Source organism: Scomber japonicus, chromosome 20 (genome assembly GCF_027409825.1).
Source record: "Scomber japonicus isolate fScoJap1 chromosome 20, fScoJap1.pri, whole genome shotgun sequence".
NCBI lineage: Eukaryota > Metazoa > Chordata > Actinopteri > Scombriformes > Scombridae > Scomber > Scomber japonicus.
In genome coordinates this window covers 14,723,832-14,747,901 of record NC_070597.1, presented here as the reverse complement: position 1 = coordinate 14,747,901, position 24,070 = coordinate 14,723,832, and the positions used below count along the sequence as shown (strand labels likewise).

The following is a 24,070-nucleotide window of genomic DNA, read 5'->3' as shown; positions in this document are numbered from 1 at the left end:
CCTGATTTCATACTAAGTGTGTCCACAGATGACATTGTATTGACTCTATACAGGACATCCAACTCCATACCAAAAGTGTAGGAAATTATCAAATTTAACAACACAATATTTGGGTCTTGCTGATTACAAAATACAACTATTCTGGAGTGTTCTGATGGTCAAAGGGGTTTACAAAGTACAGTAGATAAAATAGTTTGTTCACTAAAGACATTTTGACATCATGCTAGTAAAAGTAGAGGTGTAATAATAAAACTTGATGTTTGCTGAATTCCATTTAGCTGCCGCAGTGTCATGGTCCTGGTATTGTGTATGCTGTCACACTGTCATGGCTTACAGGGACACTTAAATAAAATGAAGCCATCGTAAATGTTATTAGTAACACCTACACTTTGCTGCTATGACAAATGAAAATGCCTGGTGTTTAAAAGGTCTATATACTTTTTTATATTAAGTACTCACCATAATTGCTGCAATCTAAACATACTTGCATAGTTGCATTTACCAACAGGATTTATATATTCTTTCTATTTAAATCCACATTAAATCCATACACAGCTTATTACATATTTGCTTGTTGGAGTGTTTGGGTAGAGCAGGTGGTAAGAGAAGCAATCGACTGGGGTGAAAGTTAACATCTACACAAACACACTCACACACTCACTTGTGCTCCCCAACAGTCCCATTTATCACGTTGTGATTACTTGATAGCTTAGCCAGTTGGTAGCCCATGTTATAGTGTTTAGCCAGCTGTGACAGTTGGCCTAATGACCGGACTAGGTTTATTTAATGGAGTGAAATCTGCTGGAAATTTCAGAGTTGCCAGATTCTGAGAAAATCTGTCAGGGGTGTAAGCAGGGATAACTGCCCACCACATGCACCAAGAGGCAGGTGGGCGAAAAACTCAAGCTTGCCTGGGTCCTCTTTGATAGCTTTTGATGGTTCAATTTCACTGCTTGGCTAAGGCCACTAACAGATTCGGTCAGGCACCCTGTTTCCAAAGGACTGGATCAGATCAAGCAGGTTCCATATTTTTCAATCCATTTACTTAAGTCATGTATGGTTTAGTTTACTACTAAGGGCTGAGACAATTAGCCAATTCATCCACTTGCTGATCAACAGAAAATTAATTGCCAACTGTTTTTAAAATCAATTCATCTTTTTAAGTTTTCTAACCAGGCACAAACGCCAAACACTCTGGTTCCAGTTTTTTTAAATGCAAAGATTAACTGCTTTCCTCTGTTTCACATCACATTAAATTGTCATTTTTCACTGATGGTTTGGCAACATGCTGTTTGAAGATATCACATGGAGCTCTGGGAAATTGTGACAGCCTATTTATCATTTGATAATTGATCCACAGTAGTAATCCAGCTTGACAATAATTATTACTTGCAGCCTTAATTATTACCAGACTCAATTTCCACTGACTGCCTTTATTTTTGTGTCCAACTTAAGTTATCAGCACTAAATAGTAGTGAGCAGAGACTTCTTTGAACTGCTTTGACCACTTTGACTGTTGTAAGATGAAACTGACATCCAACATCCTGCGGTTGATACTAGCTGTTCATAGTATTGCATTGATGATCTATGCCATCAGAAAAACCAAAGCAGAGGACAACAAACGGGTGTTTTGAAGAAGATTAAGTCAATTTGTTAAATAAATAAATACTTTTAAAAAATACTTTTTTTGTCTTGCAGCCAGCTCTCTCTTTATCTCTGAACACACTTTTTATGAAAAACTTTCTAAGTTTGTACTAGTTACTGCTAGGGATGTGCAGAGAGCCCAGTATTTGTATTTGTATCTGTCTACTCACTGTCTACTTCAGTAGAAATACCAGTTAATGGAGTGGAGTCAATTTAATGTACTCCAGTACACCACCATCAACCACTACAACCTCAATAATAAACATAAAATCTATTAAGTTATTAATGGACAGTTCATTTTGAAGACTTAAATATATTGTTTTTAAGTAATGTATATGTAAGTTTTTTATCTAATCAGGTCAAAAAACAATCCTTTCAAACTGTGACACCTCTGCAATTTTGCTGGATGATTTACCTGAGGATCAACTCGGGGTATACTTCCAAGTTCACGAGTGTCTTGTATTCTGTAAATATTCCATATTTATATTCATGTTTTTTGTACAGATTAGCAGCGCACATGTCAGTGTTCAGTGTCACATCAGCATAAGTACAGCACTCATATAAGCAAAAAATAGCTGTTTGACATGTATTTCTTCCCAAAAACAAATAATTTTTTGAATAGTTGTACATATATATATATACTGTATATATATATATATATATATATATATATACACAAACAAAGTGGGCTGTGACAAATACCATATTCAGATTTGGCTCCACCCCTAGTTCCTACCCCTGCTTTACCCTATCAGTCGATTTTTAAGTGTATACAGTGCCTGCATCTACTTTATCTTTTGGGGTAAAGCCAAGGTACAGAAAGCTGTCAACATGAAGGAGGAAAAACATTTGAACGTCCTTCACAGGTTTAACTCTCAGTCGATTTTAAACTTTCCAAATCGCAGTTGGCCCTCAAGAGGAAGTAGGGCCAAATCTAATATGCATATTTCATTTTCTTATCAGTTGATATTGATTGACTGAACTGTTCCCAGGTTTCCACCAGTGAGCGAGGAGGCTGCCATTGGAACCCCTGTGGGAGTCATCATGGCAGCTGCTGTCAATCAAACTATTGTGTACTCCATAGTGGAAGGCAACGAGGGAGGTGAGTATGCTCAGAGCTGTTTATACGCAGAGAATTTGCCTGTTGTGGCTTTCAGATTGTTACCTGCATGTGACCACTGATAAAGTAGCTGGTGAGTTCATGACATAGACTTATGTACAGGGTTTATTAACTTGTACGTGGTTATGTGGAGACAGAGCAACAGATGACATATATGGAGCAGCCAATAAACCAATACATAAATAGTTACCAATTAACATTTAACCACTGAAGACATCTTGAATGAATCACTAACTGATTTAAAAAGCCACATTTAAAAGAAACCATGAAGCATTTAAGACAAATTGAAATTTAATGGGTCAAATCACCACACAAGATGATCAGGAGCTACTTTGAGATGCACTCTAGCCTGCTTTTAAAAAAGTGTAAATGGATCCATCTCTCTAAGACACAAAAGTTTTCTTTACTCCTCCCACGTATAACGTAAGTTACACAGTGTGTGGAAGTAGCCACTGTGATAATGGCTGTTGAAGTAACTAGTAGGCTTTTTGATTAGTGAAACCACTGAATTATCTGTATGGGTATGAGAGACAGTGAGCAAAGTTTAATATCACTTTAGTCCATCCATGTGAGTCATTCATACGTTTGTTTGAAGCCCCCCTGCAGACATCTTTTAAGACATAAAAATACTTTACTTTGAATGACTGATATGGTTTTTCCACAAGTAGAAAATCAATTACCCAGTTAGAAATTCTTGAAATGACATTCACTCCTTCTCCCTCATTGAAAAATCCAGACTATATAAATATACACATATTTTTCATTTCCAAAGTTTAACTGTTGGACACAAGATGTGTCCTACTTCCCTGTAAAGTCCATTCTGTGTATGTGTGCTGGATGCCACAAGTTTCCACATCACACTTGTGTGGATACTGGACTGGATATTAGTTGTGATATCACAAATCATGCTCAGGCAAGGACTGAGAAAGTTTTCCACTTTCAGCAGATGAATATTAAAACCATCGTTTAAGTGTCAAACTGCACAGTGAATCTCAAACATCCAAGTCAAGCAACAATAAGCACTGGAGAGGGACTGACATTTCACCACAATGTATTTATTTTGATCAATATGTGTATACAAATGTTCTTGAATTGTTATTTAATGGATGGGGATCCTTTTTTATTTTTTCTGGTTGTCCCAGTTCTTTCTTGTCGTCTCCAGTTTTTGCTCGTTCTGTTTTCTCTCTCTCTCTCTCTCTCTCTCTCTCTCTCTCTCTCTCTCTCTCTCTCTCTCTCTCTCTCTCTCTCTCTCTCTCTCTCTCATCTCTCTCTCTCTCTCTCTCTCTCTCTCTCTCTCTCTCTCTCTCTCTCCTCTCCTCTCTCTCTCTCTCGCCATGGATTTAAATGGTAAAAATTACATGAAAGAATTGTCCTCTTTTGAACACCTGTGCTGTCTACACTGCACTGGACTTATAATTTCTCAACCAATAAGAAGATCTTTGCAAAGAAAAATAGTGACTAAACTACTAAATTCAAAAGGTTATTCTTCTCCTGTTTTTAAATCAGTAACCATTTTTAGATTTGTGATCTGGCTAATGGAGGCGCATATATACAAATGGGTGGCAAATTAAAGCAAAAACCAAAATGAAATGTCTTAGTGTGGAGTCAGGCCACCACAAACCTCCAGAACAGCTTCAGTGCTCCTTGCCTAGTCTGTGGAACTCTATTGAAGGGATGAACACCATTATGAACACCATAATCTCATTGCGATCAATATGTCTTTTGCAAGAGATATCTGTGTACGACAGAGAGAGAAAAACAAACATAGCCAGACACAAATATCATCAGAGACAATCACAGACATAACTAAATAGATTTGAAGATGAAAGTTTATGTTATATTATCTTATGGACTTATGGAGACTTAAACTGGGTTGAGATCAGTGACTGTAAAGGCCCCTACATTTTATACACATTATTTTGATACTCATCAAACCATTCAGTGAGCTATGATGTACAGAAGTATCAGCATTTGATATGTTTCTCCACTCTTTCAGTCAGGTTTTTCCTTTTTTTGATGCCACGTCTTTAGGTTGCCCTATGTAACATTTGATCAAAATGTGAGACACTTGAAATGACATGTGTAAATGGGGCCAGGTGTACAAGGCTTCCATTTAGGCTGCTTGTTTTCTCTCTGTCATTTTGTAATTAAACAATGTCCAAATACCTCCTGGTTTAATTCGCTCTGTCAAGGACTCAGGACACACGACCTCCTTGTCATTACTTTACACAAGAGAACTGTTCACTCACCATCACACTGCTCTGTACAAGCGTATTAAAAAGACTATTCTCCTCTGTGCCTTTTTGACCTTTCTACACTATCTTTTGCTCTCTGTTTCTCTCATCTTACCTTCTCCACTCTCTCTCTCTGACTATTTATTCTCTATCTCTTTCTGTCTTCCGTTCTCTCCAGGTGTGTTCACATTAAATGAAACGTCAGGAGTGATTTCCAGTGCCAAGCCACTGGACTATGAGACCAATTCCAGCTATGTTCTAAAGGTAGAAGCAGACTCCATGAGAGTGGTGTCCTCCAATCTCCGAGCTCCCTCCAAAAGTAAGTGTTTGAGCAGTAAGCCACAGGGGGCTATGGCTTACAGCAATTTTAAACATTGTTAGACATGATATGGAGCAGAAGATGAAGCCTGTTTAACTTTTCCAGCTCTTCAATGTCTCTTTCATTACCTTAAGTGTGTCGTCTTACTTTTTAAAAATCTTGTCTTAGCTCGCCAAGTGAATCACAACACAGCAACAAAGTCTGACATTTTGAAACAATTTGAATAGCTGAATAATTGGCACAGTCATTTCTATTGCGTCACAGGTTGATGTTTGTACTTTATGATGGCTTTGAATTTGCCCATCATGATCTAGGATCGGAACTATCGTTTTACAGTGATGAACTCTTCTCCTTTGAGGCTGGGCTCAGATTACAGGACCGACTTTTGACATTGGATTGCATCATCATATATTTAACTGATTTTCTTCCCACTAATTATGCACACACAATCACTTCTGGATAATCTCGCTATGTGACGCTGTTAAGATAATATTGCTTCAGGCTTTAGGTTTCTCTCTTGCACCTACTCTCTCTCTCTCTCTCTCTCTCTGCAGCTCTGTCTACTTTTACATTGCACAAGTTTGTACTCTTCTCCCTGTTTATACAGTCATATGTCTTGGAGACAAGTCATATTGGGCCTTGGCTGTCGTTATTACCTTTCAAGAGCCTCCCTAACCTTGTAGCTGTCTATCAAACCCAAAGCTTTCACCAGCTTGTCGCCTACTTGTTGTGGCTGTTTTAGAAATGCTCCCTCTTCCCTTCCTGCCAGATGTGTTGCATTGCTTATTTCCTATAAGGTCTGCAGTCCACTATTTTTTTATTTTTAAACATGATGAGCAGTGTGGGTGAACCTAAAGATCTTTAAAACTAACTTTCTTAGATATTATGTCCCATATATTGCACAAAGTGATCAGTACAGTGTAAATCTGTGTTAAATTCTACTAAATGAGCTGCAAACTGAGACCAGCCTCACTGTCATTCAGCCTCCCTTCTTCATTTTTTTTCTCTCTTTGTGCTTTTTTTTATTTCTGCATTCAGCCTTAATTGTTTTTCAATATCCACCCTCATTTTAATCCTTCCAAAAATGAATTTTCTTAAATTGCTTTTGGGAGAGAGAAAAAAAACACATCCAAACAGGTTTTCACCATTTTAATTGAAATTATAAATGAAATGAACATGGCTCTGATTAGACTCTAACTCTTTCCCCTCTGTCTTTCTTTCTATGTCTCTATCTGTTGGTATTGCTCTCTCTCTATTTTCTCCTTTCAAAGCATATCTGCATACTTCTTAATGGATACTCAGCTCTCCGGGTTTCCCCTTTCTTCTTTAATCATAGTGTTTACCATATGCTGCTCTCATTTCATTCAAACCATTTGAATTTACACATTCTGCATGGATTAAAACTACAAATCATTGTGGTCATTAGCAAATCTCCTTCAATTCTTTTTTGATATGCACTTTTAATCAGTGGACAAATCAATAAGATTCTAACAATGTGCTAATCCAGTTTTCTAACCCAAGTACAGGTTGGAATTGTAAATAGACATTTTGGTGTGGTGTGCCCAGGACTGCTGTTGCAGATAAGCAGATTAATGTTTGCATCTGCCTGTTTGTTTGTTTGTGTTTTTCTCTGCCAAATGTTTCTTTATGTGATTCTTTTTTTTTCTTTTGTCTTTCTTGAAGGATAGCTCAAGCAGTTAACAATCTTGGGTTTTGTTCTTTCTTTCTGACATGATTCATCCTTTTACAAGGTTTGGTTGATGTATTGTGTTGCAGTTGTATGTGGGTATTTTTCAGAACTTCCTGTTTTTGGCCAGATAAGAAAGCTCTTTGTAGTGAGTCATTACAGTGAATGTCAGGGGCTCAATGGCAAAATGTTTTTATCTTACAGTGAATCTGAAGCTTTGTTAAATTAAAGTAATATTTAATCTAATATTAGGCCATTTAAAATATGCTTCCCCATTCATTTTCCTAGTAATTGGACATTAATGCATGAATTAATCTGAATCTTGGCACAGACATTGAAAAGCCTTGATATCCACAGAAATAGTCATGACCAGTAAGGTTTTCAATCTTTAATCAATCAATCTTTATTTATATAGCGCCAAATCACAACAGAAGTCATCTCAAGGCACTGTACACATACAGTAGAGCAGGTCTAAACCGAACTCTTTAAGTTTACTCTAAAGAGACCCAACATTCCCACATGAGCAAGAACTTGGCAACAGTGGCAAGAAAATACTCCTCAGGCAGAACCAGGCTCAAAGTGGGCGGCCATCTGCCTCGACCGGTCGGGGTAGCGAGGAGAGAGAGAAAGGATAGTAGAGAAAAGCACATTGAAAATCAACATTGACGTTTTGTGATGCATATATACAGTATCTAAAATTAAACAACACACACATGCATCTGATCAGGTGGTTCAGAGCTCAGGGTCACCTCTACTGCAGCATCCCTAGACAGTCTGCAGTCCGCTGTGTTTCTCTAAGCACATGTTCAGTCTTTGTGAGCACCTTCTGTCAGCTCTGGGACTGGAGTTATTTACTGTAACGCTCCACCTTTTGGATCACTGTTTAACCCTTTACATCTGGTCTACAAGCTGGAGGAGGAGTGTTACAGAACAGATATGCTTCTCTTTCAGTCATTACAGCTGTTTACGCAGACATCAACCCCTACACCGAATACTGTGCCTGAACACATCATGGCTTGTCTGCTGTTGTTGGCAATAGGTGACGCATGTTGAACTGTAACTGCAAGTTCAAACCTGTGTTGGATACTAATAGCTGGTCTTGGTTAGGTATTTGATAGAGTTCATTGAATTAGTGGCACTGTGGGTCCTTGTTAATTAATGTCGTTTTCACTGTTTCTTTGTTTGTTCCTTTAAAACACACTTTATGTTTCAGTTTCAGCTCATACAACTGAAATTGGAATTCTTCATGCAGTTCATCAAGCAGCTAATTGTTTTATTTTGTGTATGCAAAAGTTTATCCTAAATTTGTATATGTGTGTGTGTGTCTGTGTGTGTCTTAGCGAACACAGCCAAAGTGTTGATTGATATCCAGGATGAGAACGACCACCCGCCAGTTTTCAGCAGACCTCTTTACATTGGAGGTGTTGCAGAAGATGCCAAAACTTTCACCTCTGTCCTGCAAGTACAGGTAAGGAAACAAACACACGTAACACAAAAATAGACTTTTTGAAAAAATTGAAATTAATTTACTACATTATCAGGAAAAGCTGATGATATAATGCTGTTAATGTCCTTGCAGTTCATATTGTTGTATTGATTGTATTTGTACTGTATTTTAAGATGTTTCTCTTATTTATCTTGCTTTAGAAAATATCCCTGCTGTTTGTGTTAAACTCAAAATGTAATAACTTGGTCAGAAAAGTAGTTTAACTTTGACAGTTTCCAGCTAAATTAATTTAAGCTCAGTGTGAAGGTGCTTACAGTGCTTGTGTGTGTTTGTGTGTTTGTATGGAGATAATATTCAGTCCAAAATGATTGGCGAGATTCTTCTGTCTCTCTTTCTCTCTCTCTCTCTCGACGTCTGCTTCTATCTACAGTATCACTTAATTGATATATCGCTTTGTTTCCTTGCCTTTTTACCTACTGTAACTCTGGAGAATTTCATATCACTGTAAACAGCTTGAGTGACTCTCTTATTATTAAAATGCCTTTCAGGTCTCAAAATGGGTCATGGAGCCTATCTCTTTCAGCTTCTATCTAAAAAGTAGCTATATGTTTTAATGAGCCTGAATGCCACAAGAGACTGGGGCAGGATATCTGGCAGAAAAGTATGCGCCTTAATATTTTATTACAGTGTTCAAGATTATTCTTAGATATTCCTGCTTCATTAGATCATACACAGTGAGAGTGACAGGAAAGATTAGAGAATAAGGGTGAGTATGCAACAAAGACTTGAAAAGTATAGAAAGTGTGCTTTGCTCTTTCATAAACTTGCTGTTTTAATTCATTATTCCCCTGTTGCAAATACCATAGTGCAGTGTTTTTGCACATGGATATCATTGGCTAAGACAACTTTTATATAGTAACCTGCTCTACAGTCACCTCTTTAAATACTTTAACAGACTGATAGTAAGAGCTAATAGCCTGCTCGTAGGCTCACTCACCACAGGGAGAGGGGATGGGTCTGGTGGAAGGGAGAGGATTGATGGTAAGATAAAGATAACTTGTATCCTGCTGAGATACAAACTGAATAGACAGAGAAAGAGATAGTAGACATACATGATTCATGGGCGGATGAAGTGATGGAGTGGGGTGATGACTGGAAAGATAGACAGGGATGCTGCTGGACACACTTTCAAACATACAGATGAAAGAGTGAGTGAGAAAAGGCAGAGGAAGTTTGAGAATTGTGCATTTTCATTCTCTGTGGTTTTATTCAAGTATAACTAATTCCTTCACATCTGTCTGAAACACACACGTTGTCTTAATGAGTTGTGTGTGTGTGTGTGTTTGTGTGTGTGTGTACAGGGCAACATTTTGCAATCTGTTTGTACTATATTGTTTCATGCAGGGCCCTCAGAGTGTGTGTGCACTTGAGCACATCTGTCATTTAGTACCTCAGAGGATACTAGAGCACAGATATTGATTTGATTGCAGATGTGTATCTCGTTAGCAAGCCTGCTTGTTACTTTCTTTTATTCTTCAAAATCCATTTCAGGAATATTTTGCCACTTTTTCCATTCTCTACCGTTTCCCTCCACAGTGTGAATAATTACTAATTCCTGCTTTTTTAGTTCAGACCTAAAATAGTCCTGCATTGTTTTTAAAGTATGTTTGTGTGGGTGCGTTGCCACAACACAGCTACAAGGATGAAGCTAAGATGAAATCAGACCCAGAAGTTTGGCTTAAAACAAAGTTTACATTGCTACTACAGTGGATTTAGTCTGAAAGATAACAAGACAGCAAAAATAATTATTTTCTCTGGCAGCAATCAGCAAGTGTTCAAACTGGAAAGTGCACTTGCATGCATTTTATTGAACAGTACAGCCATTTGCAGGTATGACTGCAACAATTAATAAATTGTAGGGCTGGGTATCATTCAAATCATTTTGATACCAATACCTTGACTTTGATACATGGTTAGGGTTATATGTAATATATTTTTTGATACCAATTTTATGAAATTCATTTGAACAAAAAGAATATGACATTACAGTACAAATCATGTTGATAACATAAAGAATATAAACCACAATAACTTTCACACTGGTGACAACATCAAGCTAATCTGAGCATGACAAACTATTCAACCGCTAAATCTTGATGTGGCACCAAGTTTTAACATTGGTTAGTCTTAAATAAAAAGTGTGTTGCGTGTCTCTGTACAGCTAGTTAATATTAGCATAAATAGTTTTATCACTTTGCTTTATCACTTTTGCAGGTGTTTTATGAAAAATATTATTTATTAATGCTAAGTTAGGCAAGTTAACAGCTCGAAACATATGGGGCAGCTGCAACATCTACAGAGGTGTTGCCAATAACAGGAGGTTGGGCCAAAACACGTAACCTGCAGGTAAGATGAGACGAAGCTGTATTTAAATATCGAAGATGAAACTGTCATCATCATTGACATCAAAACAGCAGTGGTTTGGCAACTGGTGAATGGGCGGTATGTAGCGAAGCAGTGTCTGTGTGACCATACTTAACATGACAACACAGGAGTCCACAGCAAACGTTAGCCAATGTTAGACACCCTTAGCCATTCACCAGCTGCCAAATCACTGCTGTTTTGATGTAAACCCAAGGGCAGTATCATCATATTCAATATATTAATACAGATCCTTCTTGTCTTTTGGTCCAAACTTCTGTTACTCATGAAGCCGGTGTCAACACTAAAGGCACCTCTGCCATTGTTGTTTATGTTGAGAAGCTGTAGCCTGATGTTCTGGATGACCATGAAGAAAAACCCCCAGACCTACTTGCCAGATGACATTGCAGAGCATTGGAGCAAAAATTTTGGATGCTGAAGCCCTCTGGTTTCATTGAAAGTTGCTCCTTTGATTTTAGTTGTAAACAAAAGTTATGTATTCATCAGTAAAACACATTGTGTGTGTTTTTGAACTTATCTGCGTCCTTGATCGCATACATGATACAAACAAATTGGGACTCACTTGTAAAAACATTGCTTATGAGAAGGCTGCTTTTTCACACAGTGTTGTAGTCTGCCTTACTAAGTGATTCAGTCATCTTGTGAAAATGCTTTTGAATGAGGCCCAGGTGTGCTAGGGAATTTGAGTAGTCGCTTTTATTCTGGCTACACACTGCCTGATTGTTTTTTCTTCCAAAGTCATCCAAAATGCTAGATGTGAAAGGAAAATATTGTTTTTTTTCACAGCACTTGCTAACTTTATGTCAATGTACCCATTAAAGACATATTGTTTTACACTGCAATTAGAGTTATATCGCAGTCCATCACAGTTGTTCATACAGTCATTACAAACACATCCTGATAGGAAAGAAAGTTGAAATTGTCTAAAGCTGTGCTCCAAATTTGTTTACAGAATATGTTAATCATTAGGTTTCTTGCAAGTAATATACAATAAATCAACATACTTTATACATTTATACTGACAGTAAATGATGCAATATATGCAGAGGTTAAAGGATTAAAGGCAACAGAGTTTAGAATGATAATAGACAGCAAGATGTTTCTCAAAAATTTCTGTTTCTTTTTTTGTTTTTGTGTGATTTAATTTTCTGCAGCTATCAGAACATCCTTCAGTTTATGTATGAGTTCTTTGAGGCCGATTTGTAATTTTTTTAATAAAATTGACTTGACATCACCAACACATTTAAAGATCAAGGTTTTTGCAGTACGCATGCGTACAGTTTTAAGTATACCTCTAACTCTACTTCAAATATACTACACTAGATTCTCAAAACCTGTTTAAACCTGTCTGAATTAGTATGTAGCACACTGCTACACAATTTCCAGGTGCAATAGAAAACTCAGACCTGTGCTATTACAGTTTGGTTAAAGTATTGATGAAAAGTTATCCCAGCTGTACCATGTCCACAAGTAAATACACAAAAATAGATATTTATCTATTCTTCCCTCATTTCCTCCCTTATTCCCTCTACCTTTCAACATTCGTTCCTTCATATTTCCTTCATTTCATCTTCCCTGCTTTCCTTATTCCCTGGCCATAAGACAACTTTTTGTGGTACTATCATAATGTTACATTTAATGTGGTGGATGTCTGAGCTGAATCTGTAGCCTATACTTCCACTCCAGAAGTCAATATTGGAAATAAGTCAATGTCTATCTGTGTATGTGAGGTTTGCATGTATGTGTGAAGGACAGGCTTGATAGTTGGTCGTTGGAACAATGAATGGACCTGCATACAGCTAAAAGCACCACTTTACCCCCTACTGCTGATTCAGAGCACTACATCAAACACTATAAGTACTAAGCGTAGGTTTCCCCACAAGCAAAAAGAAAAATCCTGAAAATCTAACAAGCAAAAATACGATGTGTCTTTTCAGTGAGTGAAAAATACAAGATGGAATATCAGTCCTGAACTGATCAATATACAGTACGTGGCAGTGTTTGGTATTGATCAGCTGCTCAAACACCAGGAATAAAATTATAATTATTACAGATCGTACTATCTGTTACTAAAATAATGACAACGATGGCTTCATCCCAGTATTGGTTGTACAGTATAGATGGTTGTATAGATGATGATAAATGATGATGATGATCACTTTCATGATAGTAGTGATCATGATGCAGCTGTTGGCAATGTTATGATAATGATTATAATAATATTACTTTCTAATAATTCTGATTTTCCTCATCTTCCAGGCCCTGGACAGAGACACCGGTAACTACAGTTCTATGATTTACCGGCTGATCATTCCCCCTCCTGCCGGTAAAGACTCTAAAGAAAGCAAAGCTGGCTTTGTCATTGAACCATATAGCGGCGTGGTGAAGACGGCAATTATGTACCGCAACATGAGGAGGTCATATTTTAAGTTTGAGGTGGTTGCTACAGACAACTATGGCCGAGGACACAGCAGCAAGGCAGAGATAGTGGTGTGTATATTTAATTTTTGACATGTGTGGCAGGTTTATAATCCTTTCAATCTTCCATTCTACATTTTCCTTAAAACAAATTTGGTAAGATGATTTGCATATGTTCCAACTAGATTTGCCTTGCTCCTAGAATATAAAAATGTGACTGACTGTGAAAACAAACTTAGATTGTCACAAAGCAGTACTTTTTTCAGTAGTGTTTAATGTAATTATTTACGGCTGAAAATACAGTTTTAAGCTCAATTTAAATGCTGAAATTAGTCTCTTTTTGCAATTTTTTCCGCTGTGTAGGTATCGGTGGTGAATCAGCTGGACATGCAGGTGGTTGTATCAAACGTCCCTCCAACTTATGTGGAGAAGAACAAAGACAAACTGCTCAGGTAACTATTAGTATATCACTACTTTTCTATTCAGTTCTTGCACTCATTAAAATCTTTGACACAACCTTTATCTGAGGGAAATTATGTTCAATGAATCAATTTTAATCAGTCTCATAACCAAGAATTTGAATTATTTACGATACATTGACTCCTGTTTTGTGCTTCAAAGAACACAGACAACTTCTTGCTGATGTGTGAATATATTTATTTATTGCAAGACACTAGGGGAAAATGTACTTCTCACTGGTGATTATTTCTCATTCAATATCAATTCATAATTACAGAAAGGTGTGGATTGTGCTTACTTGTTAAAGCATTATGCAGAGATGAATCTGTTTAGGCTGGTTCTGAGGTTTTTGTGCAAGCTAGCACAGACTCCCAGTGAGCTGCAGGTCCGGTCTGCCTACAGGACTCCACCAGGATCCGCTACTACGCAGAATGTAGATAATTGCCAGTAGGAGTCCAGCAGTTTTGTTTGAGGGCCAGTGAAAAAACACAAGTGTTCTTGCTAAAAAAAAAAATCACACACACACACACACACACACACGCACACACAGACACACACACATATACAAAGAAGACGCAAAGACACAGTTCTTCAGTTGATAGTGAGGCACTCCGAGGCTTGTTTCAGAAAAAAAAGTAAAAAATGTGAGCTTATTCTAGGATAGGAACAAAAGAAAATAAAGGAGACGTCTAGAGGAAAAAAAGAAACAATAAAGGAGGGGAGTTGAGGGGCAGCCTGAAGCACGGGAGCCGGGCTCTTTTATCAACTTAGCCCAGACAGGCAGAATTTTGGGCATGTTTTGGGTACAGAGACAACGCTTTGCGCCACAACCTTTTAATGAATATTAATTGCCTTTGTTCCCCAGGGAAATGTGATGTGGAGCTAACATGGTAGCTTCTGTGTTCCTGAAATGGCGGTGCATGTTTCCTCTGGGATTTTCATTCAAGTTTTCACACGCTAAAAAGTCACATACTTCAACCCTGTGGTCAAATATTTCAAACATAACATTGTATCGTGATTACCATCAGAAACACGTGTAACAGTAGCTTTGGTTTCAGCATAAATCATTCACAAGAAATTCCTGACTAATGACTTGATGATCTCCAATGCTGCTCTCATAGACAACATAAGACAACAGCAAATTGATTACGCAATAAAAAGAAAAGAAAAATTGAGGTCTTACACAACATGATATTCTTAACATGAAATCTTGATCGTCTTTAGACAGGCTCACAAATCTAAACTCCATTTCAGAGTTAAGATTCTCTGTTCCCTTTGATCTAGCTGCAGCCTGCAGGGGGTCCAGGCCACTTGTATGTATAAAAGAGAGAAATAGGGGAGGAGGAGAATAGGAGTTATTTATTTCGTCTCCTTGTTTTCTGGCTAAAATAACCAAAGGAGTAATTTGATTGTCTTCACAACTAGCTGTTACTCTGTTATCTCCCCAGCCATCTGTCTTTCAGGGACGTTCTGAGGGACAGTGTTTGGTGTGTTCTGTGTAATTCTGCCACCTCTCACTTGGAAGATATTAATGCATAGTTGTCTGCACTCACCTGTCTGTTTCTTTTGTAGAAGGTTTTGTCCAGTGTAATTTAAAACTACGACTATAAGCCGCTACTTTGTTCCCACGCTTTGAACTTTGCAGCTTAAACACTGACGCGGCAATTTATGATTTTTTTTTTCAGTCAATGATTTTTATGGACTGCTAAAGTTGTAAACATTGTCAAAATGCGCCACCACACGGTATTTCAGTGATTGCGCAATATTTCGACAATGTTTACAACTTAAGCAGTAGCAGCAGAGTAAAAGCCATCAGGTAAGTATTTATTTTAATAAACTCCTGGTGTACTTATAAACTTTCCAATGTATCAATGTATGAGTAAAGACCCTATTTGTACTACTGTACAAGTTTGATAACAATCCAGGCATTATTAGTGGGGTCATTTACGAGATACATTGGTGGTCCGGTTAACGCTAAGCCATTCGGCTGATGGCTCTAACTCCATTATTTTATATTAGATAGACCTCATGGTGCATATGACGCTAGGTCGAAATTACGCCAAACAGTCGCTTTACAGTCTGTGTAATGTTCCTTTGTTTCAATGTAGGCACCTGCGGCTTATAGACATGTGCAGCATATTTATGTTCAAAATAAATATTTTTTAAAAATTCAGTGGGTACGGCTTATATTTAGGTGCGCTCAATAGTCCGGAAATTACGGTAGATTCTTCCTTTATGTAATATTTTGACAGATCTATATGACAAAAAATGCTATGAGACTCAAAGTCTGCAGGAAAAAAATGCATTTCTTATTTCAAAGACTGATGTTCCTATTAAGAGAATTAGCAGCTTCTGTTTGATGTGTACCTTCAACAGGGAACATACAGTACTTGTTAATGGACACTTTTGGCCACTCACCTGCTTAACAAACATGAAAAAGCATTAAAGATAAGTAATTACACAGAACAGTGGAGTAATATTGTACAGCTGAGGAACACATCTGGCAGTCCTTATGTGCATTGGGACTGATTTGTATTGATTTTACAAACAAGACACAAGAGGAAAAGGAGAAGCCGGTACACAAGGCTATGGCTAGTGAATGATTCAAGTGAATGATGCTTTCTATTGTGTAGTTGGTATGAGAGACATAATAAACAGATGAGAGTACCGTACAATGGCTTAGCTCTGAATTGCCATTTGAAGTTAAAAATGATGAAAAACATCAATTCTTATGCAATATGATGAAGGTTTGGTAGAAATACTTGCATGCTCCCTGGGGTGGCTTGTCACTTAAAATCTGGAGTCTGGATCTTGTAATGATGAGTCACTCATCTGGTCCGGATTTGGAAAGTTCCCATCGGATGAGAGCTCCTGTTTTAGTTTGAGTCACATTTTCAGACTAGCAAGAAGCAAGCATTGTAACAGCATGGCACAAAACAAGAGCAACAAGCTTAACCTAAAACAAACACAGCTTGGTGTCTCAGATAAGAGTCTATTTTAAAGTTTTGGTCTGCCCACCCAAAGGATGCACCCAAGGGATTGCAGTGTTCTGAGGAGCAGGGTTCACCTCCTGAATGTTGTTACTCTTTCTAATAAGAGTGGTTAGTCTTATAACAATTGCATGATTTTTTAAGTTTGCATTCTGGATGTAGCTTTAGCATTTTTAGAGTGAAACAGGCAGAATGTTACTAAACATGGTAGTATTATTGTCAAAGATGATGGAACTGTTAGTACTATGATTCCTGGCTTGTTGGCAGTGGAATAAAAGTATACTTAAAGTATTTTGTTGTCCTTGATCTGACATTGTCCATGCCATTTGTGAGAGTATTTTTGTGTCTCTATATGTCCCTGGGGCATTTCATGTTGGTGATCACTTGTAATCAGTGATCAGTTATTTGGCCAGTTATTTTAGTCAGCTGATTCTTAAAAGGTGACAGGGTCAGTTTGTGGTTTAGTGACCTTGCAGGAGACAAAGTAGTTCCTCATCCAATGTTCCCATATAGTAGATAGTAAGATGTTTAGTGTCTTAGTGGTGAGAAGTTTGGAAATGTATTCCTGGGAGTTGAAGAGAGAGCTGTTTCTGTTGTTTGCTGGTTTGTACTGTTTGCAGTGAACACATGAGGGGACTTTCCCCTACTGGGGTACACATTAACAGCCATAATGATTTGATGCAATTATGGATTATACCAGACTGTGATCCTTTATATTTATTTAGCTATGGTGCGCCTTGATAAGGAGTCAAGCTGTAATTCCCACCATGGGGAAATTGATAAAGAGCACAAACAGTTCTGTGTTTAAAAATAGTGCTTTTATCATAATGAAGTGTACTTGTACTTGCAGTGCTTTATTGAACTAGAAACCACAGTAATGATGATTCAGCACTGATAATGATGTTTTAAAGCATTTACCATCTTTTATATCTACCTAGGTATGGCTATCTTACTGAGGACATTCACTGACAAAATGCTTAATCCCTAACCTTAAATGCCTTACCCTAAACCGAACCTAATCCCAACCTAAAACCAAGTGTGAACCCTCAAACAACCCTGTGAAGGCGTGTGAGGACTGGCCAAAATGTCCTAATTTTCTTTAAGTGTCACACACAAACACACACAACTTAGTGGGACCATTCCTGCTGTGAGCAGGTGTTTCTGAGGAGACAGAATTCAATATTGCACAGCACGGAGTCTGCCTAGCTGACAGGATGAAAAAAAAACATTTGAGAGAGAGAGAGAGAGAGAGAGGTCTTTGCATGTTTGGTAAGATGTGTCTGTCCATTCATAGATTTATACATTACACAGGCCCAAAGGTGAATTTTTGTACATGTGTTAAAGTGTGTGTGTATGTGTGTGTGTGTGTGTCAACCATCTAAGTATTCTGCTGGAGTTTAAATAGCAGTGAGATTAATGCTTCTCTGTTTAATCTAATGCTATTATTTTTTCATCCTCAGCATTTTGGAACGGTATGTCCAGGAACAGATACCAGGAGCCAAGGTTGTCGTGGAAACCATTGGGCCCCATCGCCATGGCGATGGAATGGAGCAGGAGGACTACACCAAGTCGGACTTAATGATTTATGCAATTGACCCGCTGACAAACAGAGCTGTATCTAGACAGGAGCTCTACAAGTAAGAACTTTGCCAACAAATCCATGAATAGTAAAATGGCAGCACTCCAAAAAGCTTTGTTCTATAATGTAAGACAGGACCTAACCTAAATTACATCTCTATTAAATAATTCCCAATCTAATTGGCCTCAAATAGTTTTTTGGAATGCTGCCACTCACAAGTTTTCAGGTTTTTCGTTTAAGTCAATTTTGTACTTACAAATTAATAGAACTACTTAATAGTTAAGTAAGTGTGAAATTGTATGACTTAGTGATCAGTTTGCTGTGTGGGTAACTTTTTAACATTTAGCTTGCAGGGAATTGTGGCCTTCACCACCACATATAAATATACCTGTTTGATGTTAGCGTCACTTCTGCTGAGTAATAGAGGTCGATGTTTACTATTTATTGCCAAAGGCACTCAGTCTCAGTCGCACAATTGTGTTTCTCATCCCAAGGTTTCTTGATGGTAAACTCTTGGACATCAACAAAGAGTTCCAGCCACTCCTCCCTCCTGGTGGGCGGATTCTGGAGATCCGAACACCTGAAGTTGTGAACGGCGTAAAGAAAGCTGTGCAGGCCGTAGGCTATACAGAAGGGGCGCTGTTGGCTCTGGCGGTTATTATCATCATCTGCTGTGTCCCCGCCATACTGATAGTCATTATCACCTACAGGCAGTAAGTAGAAGGGGCTGATCTTTAAGCTTAGTGAAACATTGTGACAGTAGTCCAATTCAGTGAGAGTCTGAGCTGTGGAGAGCAGCTGGAGAGTGAACTGTCAATGCCCACAGACATCAAAGCTACTATGTCTTCAAATCTTATTAATGGAGCAATAACTTCCAAAATGACCACCAGCACACCTATTACAAGGCCAGAATTTTAGCAATGGAGACTATAATGACTTGTTCAAATGAAAAGAATTGGCTGTTTGAAGTATTTAAAGACAGAAGATTAGGTTTTTTTAATGGCAGTCAAATGGAGCCAGGGATTTTTTGGAGCCAGTACCTAGCGGCCATTGGTGGCATTGCCCTTTAAGGTACTTCAGCTTCAAACTAAAGCTGTGGTAATTGCTGCTTGTGTTAGATACAGTAGCAATACATTGAGACTTACAAACAGTTAAGGCCAGTCATCAGTTTTTTCATTGATTTTAGTCATACAACTCCATTTGCACATATGTGCCAGTTCTTCCCAAATTTTTTATTTCCTCTTGCACTTTGAGTAAAGTTAAATCTATCACAATCCAAAATAATCCAATAAGAAATCCTTTGAAATCTTTTGAAGCTTATAATGCTCCTTGTAATGTACCTCTGAATGTGTGAATTCTGGGTTGGCATCATAAGGCATTCCACACACTGTTGTAAATGTGCTTGAAGTGAAACCATCTACTTCAAAAAAGGGCTTTTAGGCTTTCATTTCAAATAGTGCTTGAATGCTACCAAAGATAACAAGACATCTAGAAAGTTTATGATATTTGTCCACAGACAGACAAATTGTTGAAGCTGACAGTCTCTCCCATAGGATGTTGTCCTTTAGCACTATTTATCATTTTTTTCACTTGGGCCAGTCACCTGCCTAGATGATTCAGCAGGGCAGCTCATCCCTCAGAGACAATTCTAATAGTTTGTTTAGCTAACCACCGTGAAAGGCTATTAATTTCAACCATCTCCCAAACATACATAAACAAGCACACACATTCACACACACACATTTAAACAGGATCAGTGCATTTTGGAGACAGCTTCTCATCTCCTGCTGAGATAGGGAGACAAATAACAGACTGAGAAGAGAAGAGAAGAGAGGAGAGGAGAGGAGAGGAGAGGAGAGGAGAGGAGAGGAGAGGAGAGGAGAGGAGAGGAGAGGAGATTTGAAAAGAGAAAAACAGAGTGGTAATTATCAGCATAATCATCACCGGTCTTTTATATTACTAAATGACTGTAATGAGGACCAATTGTCTGTCTCTGCTTGTAAATTACAATAAATAAACCTGGCTAACAAGAGTTACTGTGTGATTTATGGTTCAAATAATCACAATTTTTTTCTCTCTTTCTTTGCCTCTCGTCTGCCACATCTGTCGTCACCAGATTCAAAGAGTGAGTACTGCTTTCATATGCTAAAATATTAATGTAATGGCTGTCATACAACACCTTTTCACTGTGATGAATCTGTTGACTTTCACTGTACAATAAAATGGATGAGAGTGTGAAGGGCGGTGAAAGAGAAGGGACAGCAGACAATCAAACAAATGAATCCTGAATAACACGGAATCAATAAATGTCCAAGATTGATGCTTTGGACTGTGTGTGTGTGTGTGTGTGTGTGTGTGTGTGTGTGTGTGTGTGTGTGTGTGTGTGTTGGTGGTCAGTCATATTGTATGCGTGTGCCAATTATGTTGATTTCATCCATGCTAGTTGACTACCTATAGTTTGACATTTTGGGAAATACATTTCTAAGTAGGCTAATACTTTTGCACTTAAAACCCAGTAAAACAGTGATTTGTCATTTTCATACTTTCCACAAAGGAATCATAATGTGATAACAAATGAGATGCTGTTTTTAGGCTTCATGCTAAGCTAAGCTAGCTGTATGCTGCCTATAGTGATATACTTACTGTACAAATAGGAGGGTGCTATATTGATCTTTTCATCTAATTCTTGGCAACGCAAAAACTATATATCCCAAAATGACAAATTACCTGTTTAAAGCAAGACCAATAACTGTTTCCCTTTATCAAAATGAAAAGTTGAATTGGTGATTACACTCCTGTGCATAGAATTCAATGCATTCTGGGATTTTGCTGCTGTCTTAGAGGCTAATGTTAGCAAATATTAGCAATATGTATAATTCACATACAGTACAAATAAATGGGTGGATTGGAACCCTCTGTATCCTCCTCTGTATCCTCCTCACAGCTGTTTTACTACTACAACATTTTACTACTACTTTTTCTTTTTAAGGCTTTGGTTTTTACATTAACTCAAGACAACTAACTTTGTCTCTCTTTTCTGTTCGTGTCAAGACGCCAGGCAGAGTGTGCCAAAACAGCCCGTATCCAGATGGCACTGCCAACAGGCAAACCTGGGGGAGGCACTGCCAACAACCTGTATGAAGAGCTGGGTGACAACGCCATGTAAGTGAAGTGTGAAAGTGGCGTCTCCATGGATGAGCCAAAGCAGAGGCATTAGATTATATTTCTCTGGCTGTTTAACTTCAGCCTTTGGCAGTCTTCCTTTCCTGCTGTGGGGGGCTTGTGGTGTCAGCACATGCAGTCTCACAGCACCACAGTAAGTCATTTTTTCCACATATCCTCAATTCTCTACAAACCAAACATATTATTCAAAAAGGTAGAATGCCATATTTCCCCAAATTATCTTGTTTTGATGCTTTAAAAAACAGAAAACAATGGTCAATCTTACATTAAGTAACTGTAAACAACGGAGGAACACACTTAAATAGTAAATACATACATATGACATAATATAAGAACAAATCTTTAAATACCAGCTATTTTAAAAGAGTGACCAAATTGATGGCTGATGCTTTAGAACTGAATGAGTAGAATGCGACTGGGTGTGCAATTTAGTATGAAAATGATAAACAGTGACCTCGTAGTAGTTTATGGGTACCATGAAAATTTCTTACATAATTATCATAAAAGTTTGTATTGTATATGCAGGGACCAGACAGTTTAATACTTTAATACTTTAACATAACAATGTTGACTCAAGAGAAGGTCACTGCGTTCATGAGCAAGATTTAAAAAGACCAAAGACCAAATGAAGTGCTCAAGTACAAGGAAATGCTGTTCAACATGATTGTAGTCCCCAAGTTCTAAATGTATTGGGAACCCTTCAGATACAGCAATCAAAACTGTTGAGAAAGTCATTACAGAAAGCTATGAGGGAATAAAATATCTATAAGAAAAATCTATATCATAAATATTAATTATAAGATAGAAAAGAGTTCACAGACCTCAATAAAACCATGATTAAGTGCTGTACCTGCAAGCATCAAACCACCTTAAATGACCACAGTATCCTAATCACACAAACAATAAGAGCTTTTTCATTTATTTCCTTTCTGGATGTGTGCAACTTGTAAGTAAACAAAACAACATTAACAGGTAGGGCAGACTCCTGTGGTGTCCTTTAGGTCACTGATGGAAACACGCATTCACATCATCAACAGACTTGAGCCACTTTCATGTCAAACTGATCAACACACTTCTGTACTCACACAAAAAGGCACCCACCTGTTCTTAAACACTATTCAATATTTTGAGTTTTAAATTTTAGATATGATAATCTGAGTATGAACATTCTGATTGAAATATGCTGAGATTCAGTCAAACACTTCACACTTCACTGAAATAAAATTTTTATTTATCACACTGAGCTTCTTTGGAGAAGTTGCCAAAATCGCTCCTAAGCTGAGAGCCCTTTCTGGGGTTTGAAGGCTGAGCCAAAAATGTCTCTCGAAGTAGCCCAAGACTGTTTGTGAGAAAGGCCTCAGAGCTTTTTTGTAGTCTAGAGACATTCCCTTCCCTGCATTTGACATTTTGCAGTGGCCAAAGAGACCGACATGAAAAGACGACACTCAACCTTGGAGTAATCAAGTAGAGCCTTGTAGTTCCACATCACACTCCAAACACCAAACAAAGCTTTGATTTTTGAATGCATTAATAGTCATAGATAAACACTGCAATTACATCTTTGCAAAGTTCAGCAACATTCAGCTTGTTCTTTTTCAGTTTTCTGACTGTAATGCATACCAATGTCCTCACTATACAAAACGTAAAATGAAGGTGAGAGATTGGGTCATGGAACAGTATTCACTTCACTACTAGATTTTCATTGATTTAGTGTACAGTACTATATAATCACTGCATTCATGAAAAAGTAAAACACACACAGTACTTTAATAAAAACCTAGCTTTCTAGCTTTTGTAGAAGTTCTCAAAATGTGTCCTTAAAGAGTGACCTTTTTCTTAGGTATCCTTTGCAGCAGATTAAATGGGAATTTGCAGTGTTTTTGTTTTTTTAAATTCTAGTGTTGGTAATCCCCATATGTGCAGTCCAACTCAATAACCGTGGCCAATAAATATGCTTTTTGGTAATTATGGCAAAATGACTTATTCATATTAATTGTGTTTCACACTTCAACTCCTATCAGTGCTGATAAGCATTACTTCCCATAGATGGATGAATACTCTATGTCTTGCAATAAGTTGCTTTATTATTGTGCAATTTTGTTATAATCTGTTTGAAACTTACTGTAGATCCCCTGACTCTCTAGCAAATTGTGTTTCATTTATCTTCTTGGCAATTTCCGCTGATTTGATACATGATGGTTGGGTTAAACAAGTGTAATTGTGACTGCATGTAGAGATACTGTATTAAGTTTTATCTAAAAGTTTTAACAACCGCACATACATGCAAAAACACACACACACACACACACACACACACACACACACATTCACTAACTCAAGGCAATACAAAGATAGTATAATTCCTTACTGAAGCGTTAAGTAGAAGTTGAGAGGAACTCTTATCAGTATTACATGCATCACTGGTTTCCAGTCTGTCCTTGATATGCTTCCCTACTCCCATTAACATGAGAGCAGTGCATGTGCATGATGGCGGGAACTATCTCCAAATGACAACAAGGGATTTCTGTGTGTGTGTGTGTGTGTGTGT

General features: G+C 37.8%; 1 protein-coding gene across 1 annotated transcript in view; it reads left to right on the top strand.

Annotated features, from left to right (window-relative positions):
* LOC128381110 (protocadherin-15-like) overlaps window positions 1-24,070 on the top strand; it is a 144,954-nt gene that overhangs the window by 95,803 nt on the left and 25,081 nt on the right. Inside the window, 9 exon segments of the mRNA XM_053341061.1 lie at window positions 2,637-2,746; window positions 5,177-5,317; window positions 8,345-8,472; window positions 13,153-13,383; window positions 13,675-13,763; window positions 18,221-18,397; window positions 18,834-19,052; window positions 20,456-20,464; window positions 21,391-21,501. Coding sequence (XP_053197036.1) covers window positions 2,637-2,746; window positions 5,177-5,317; window positions 8,345-8,472; window positions 13,153-13,383; window positions 13,675-13,763; window positions 18,221-18,397; window positions 18,834-19,052; window positions 20,456-20,464; window positions 21,391-21,501 — 1,215 coding nt within the window.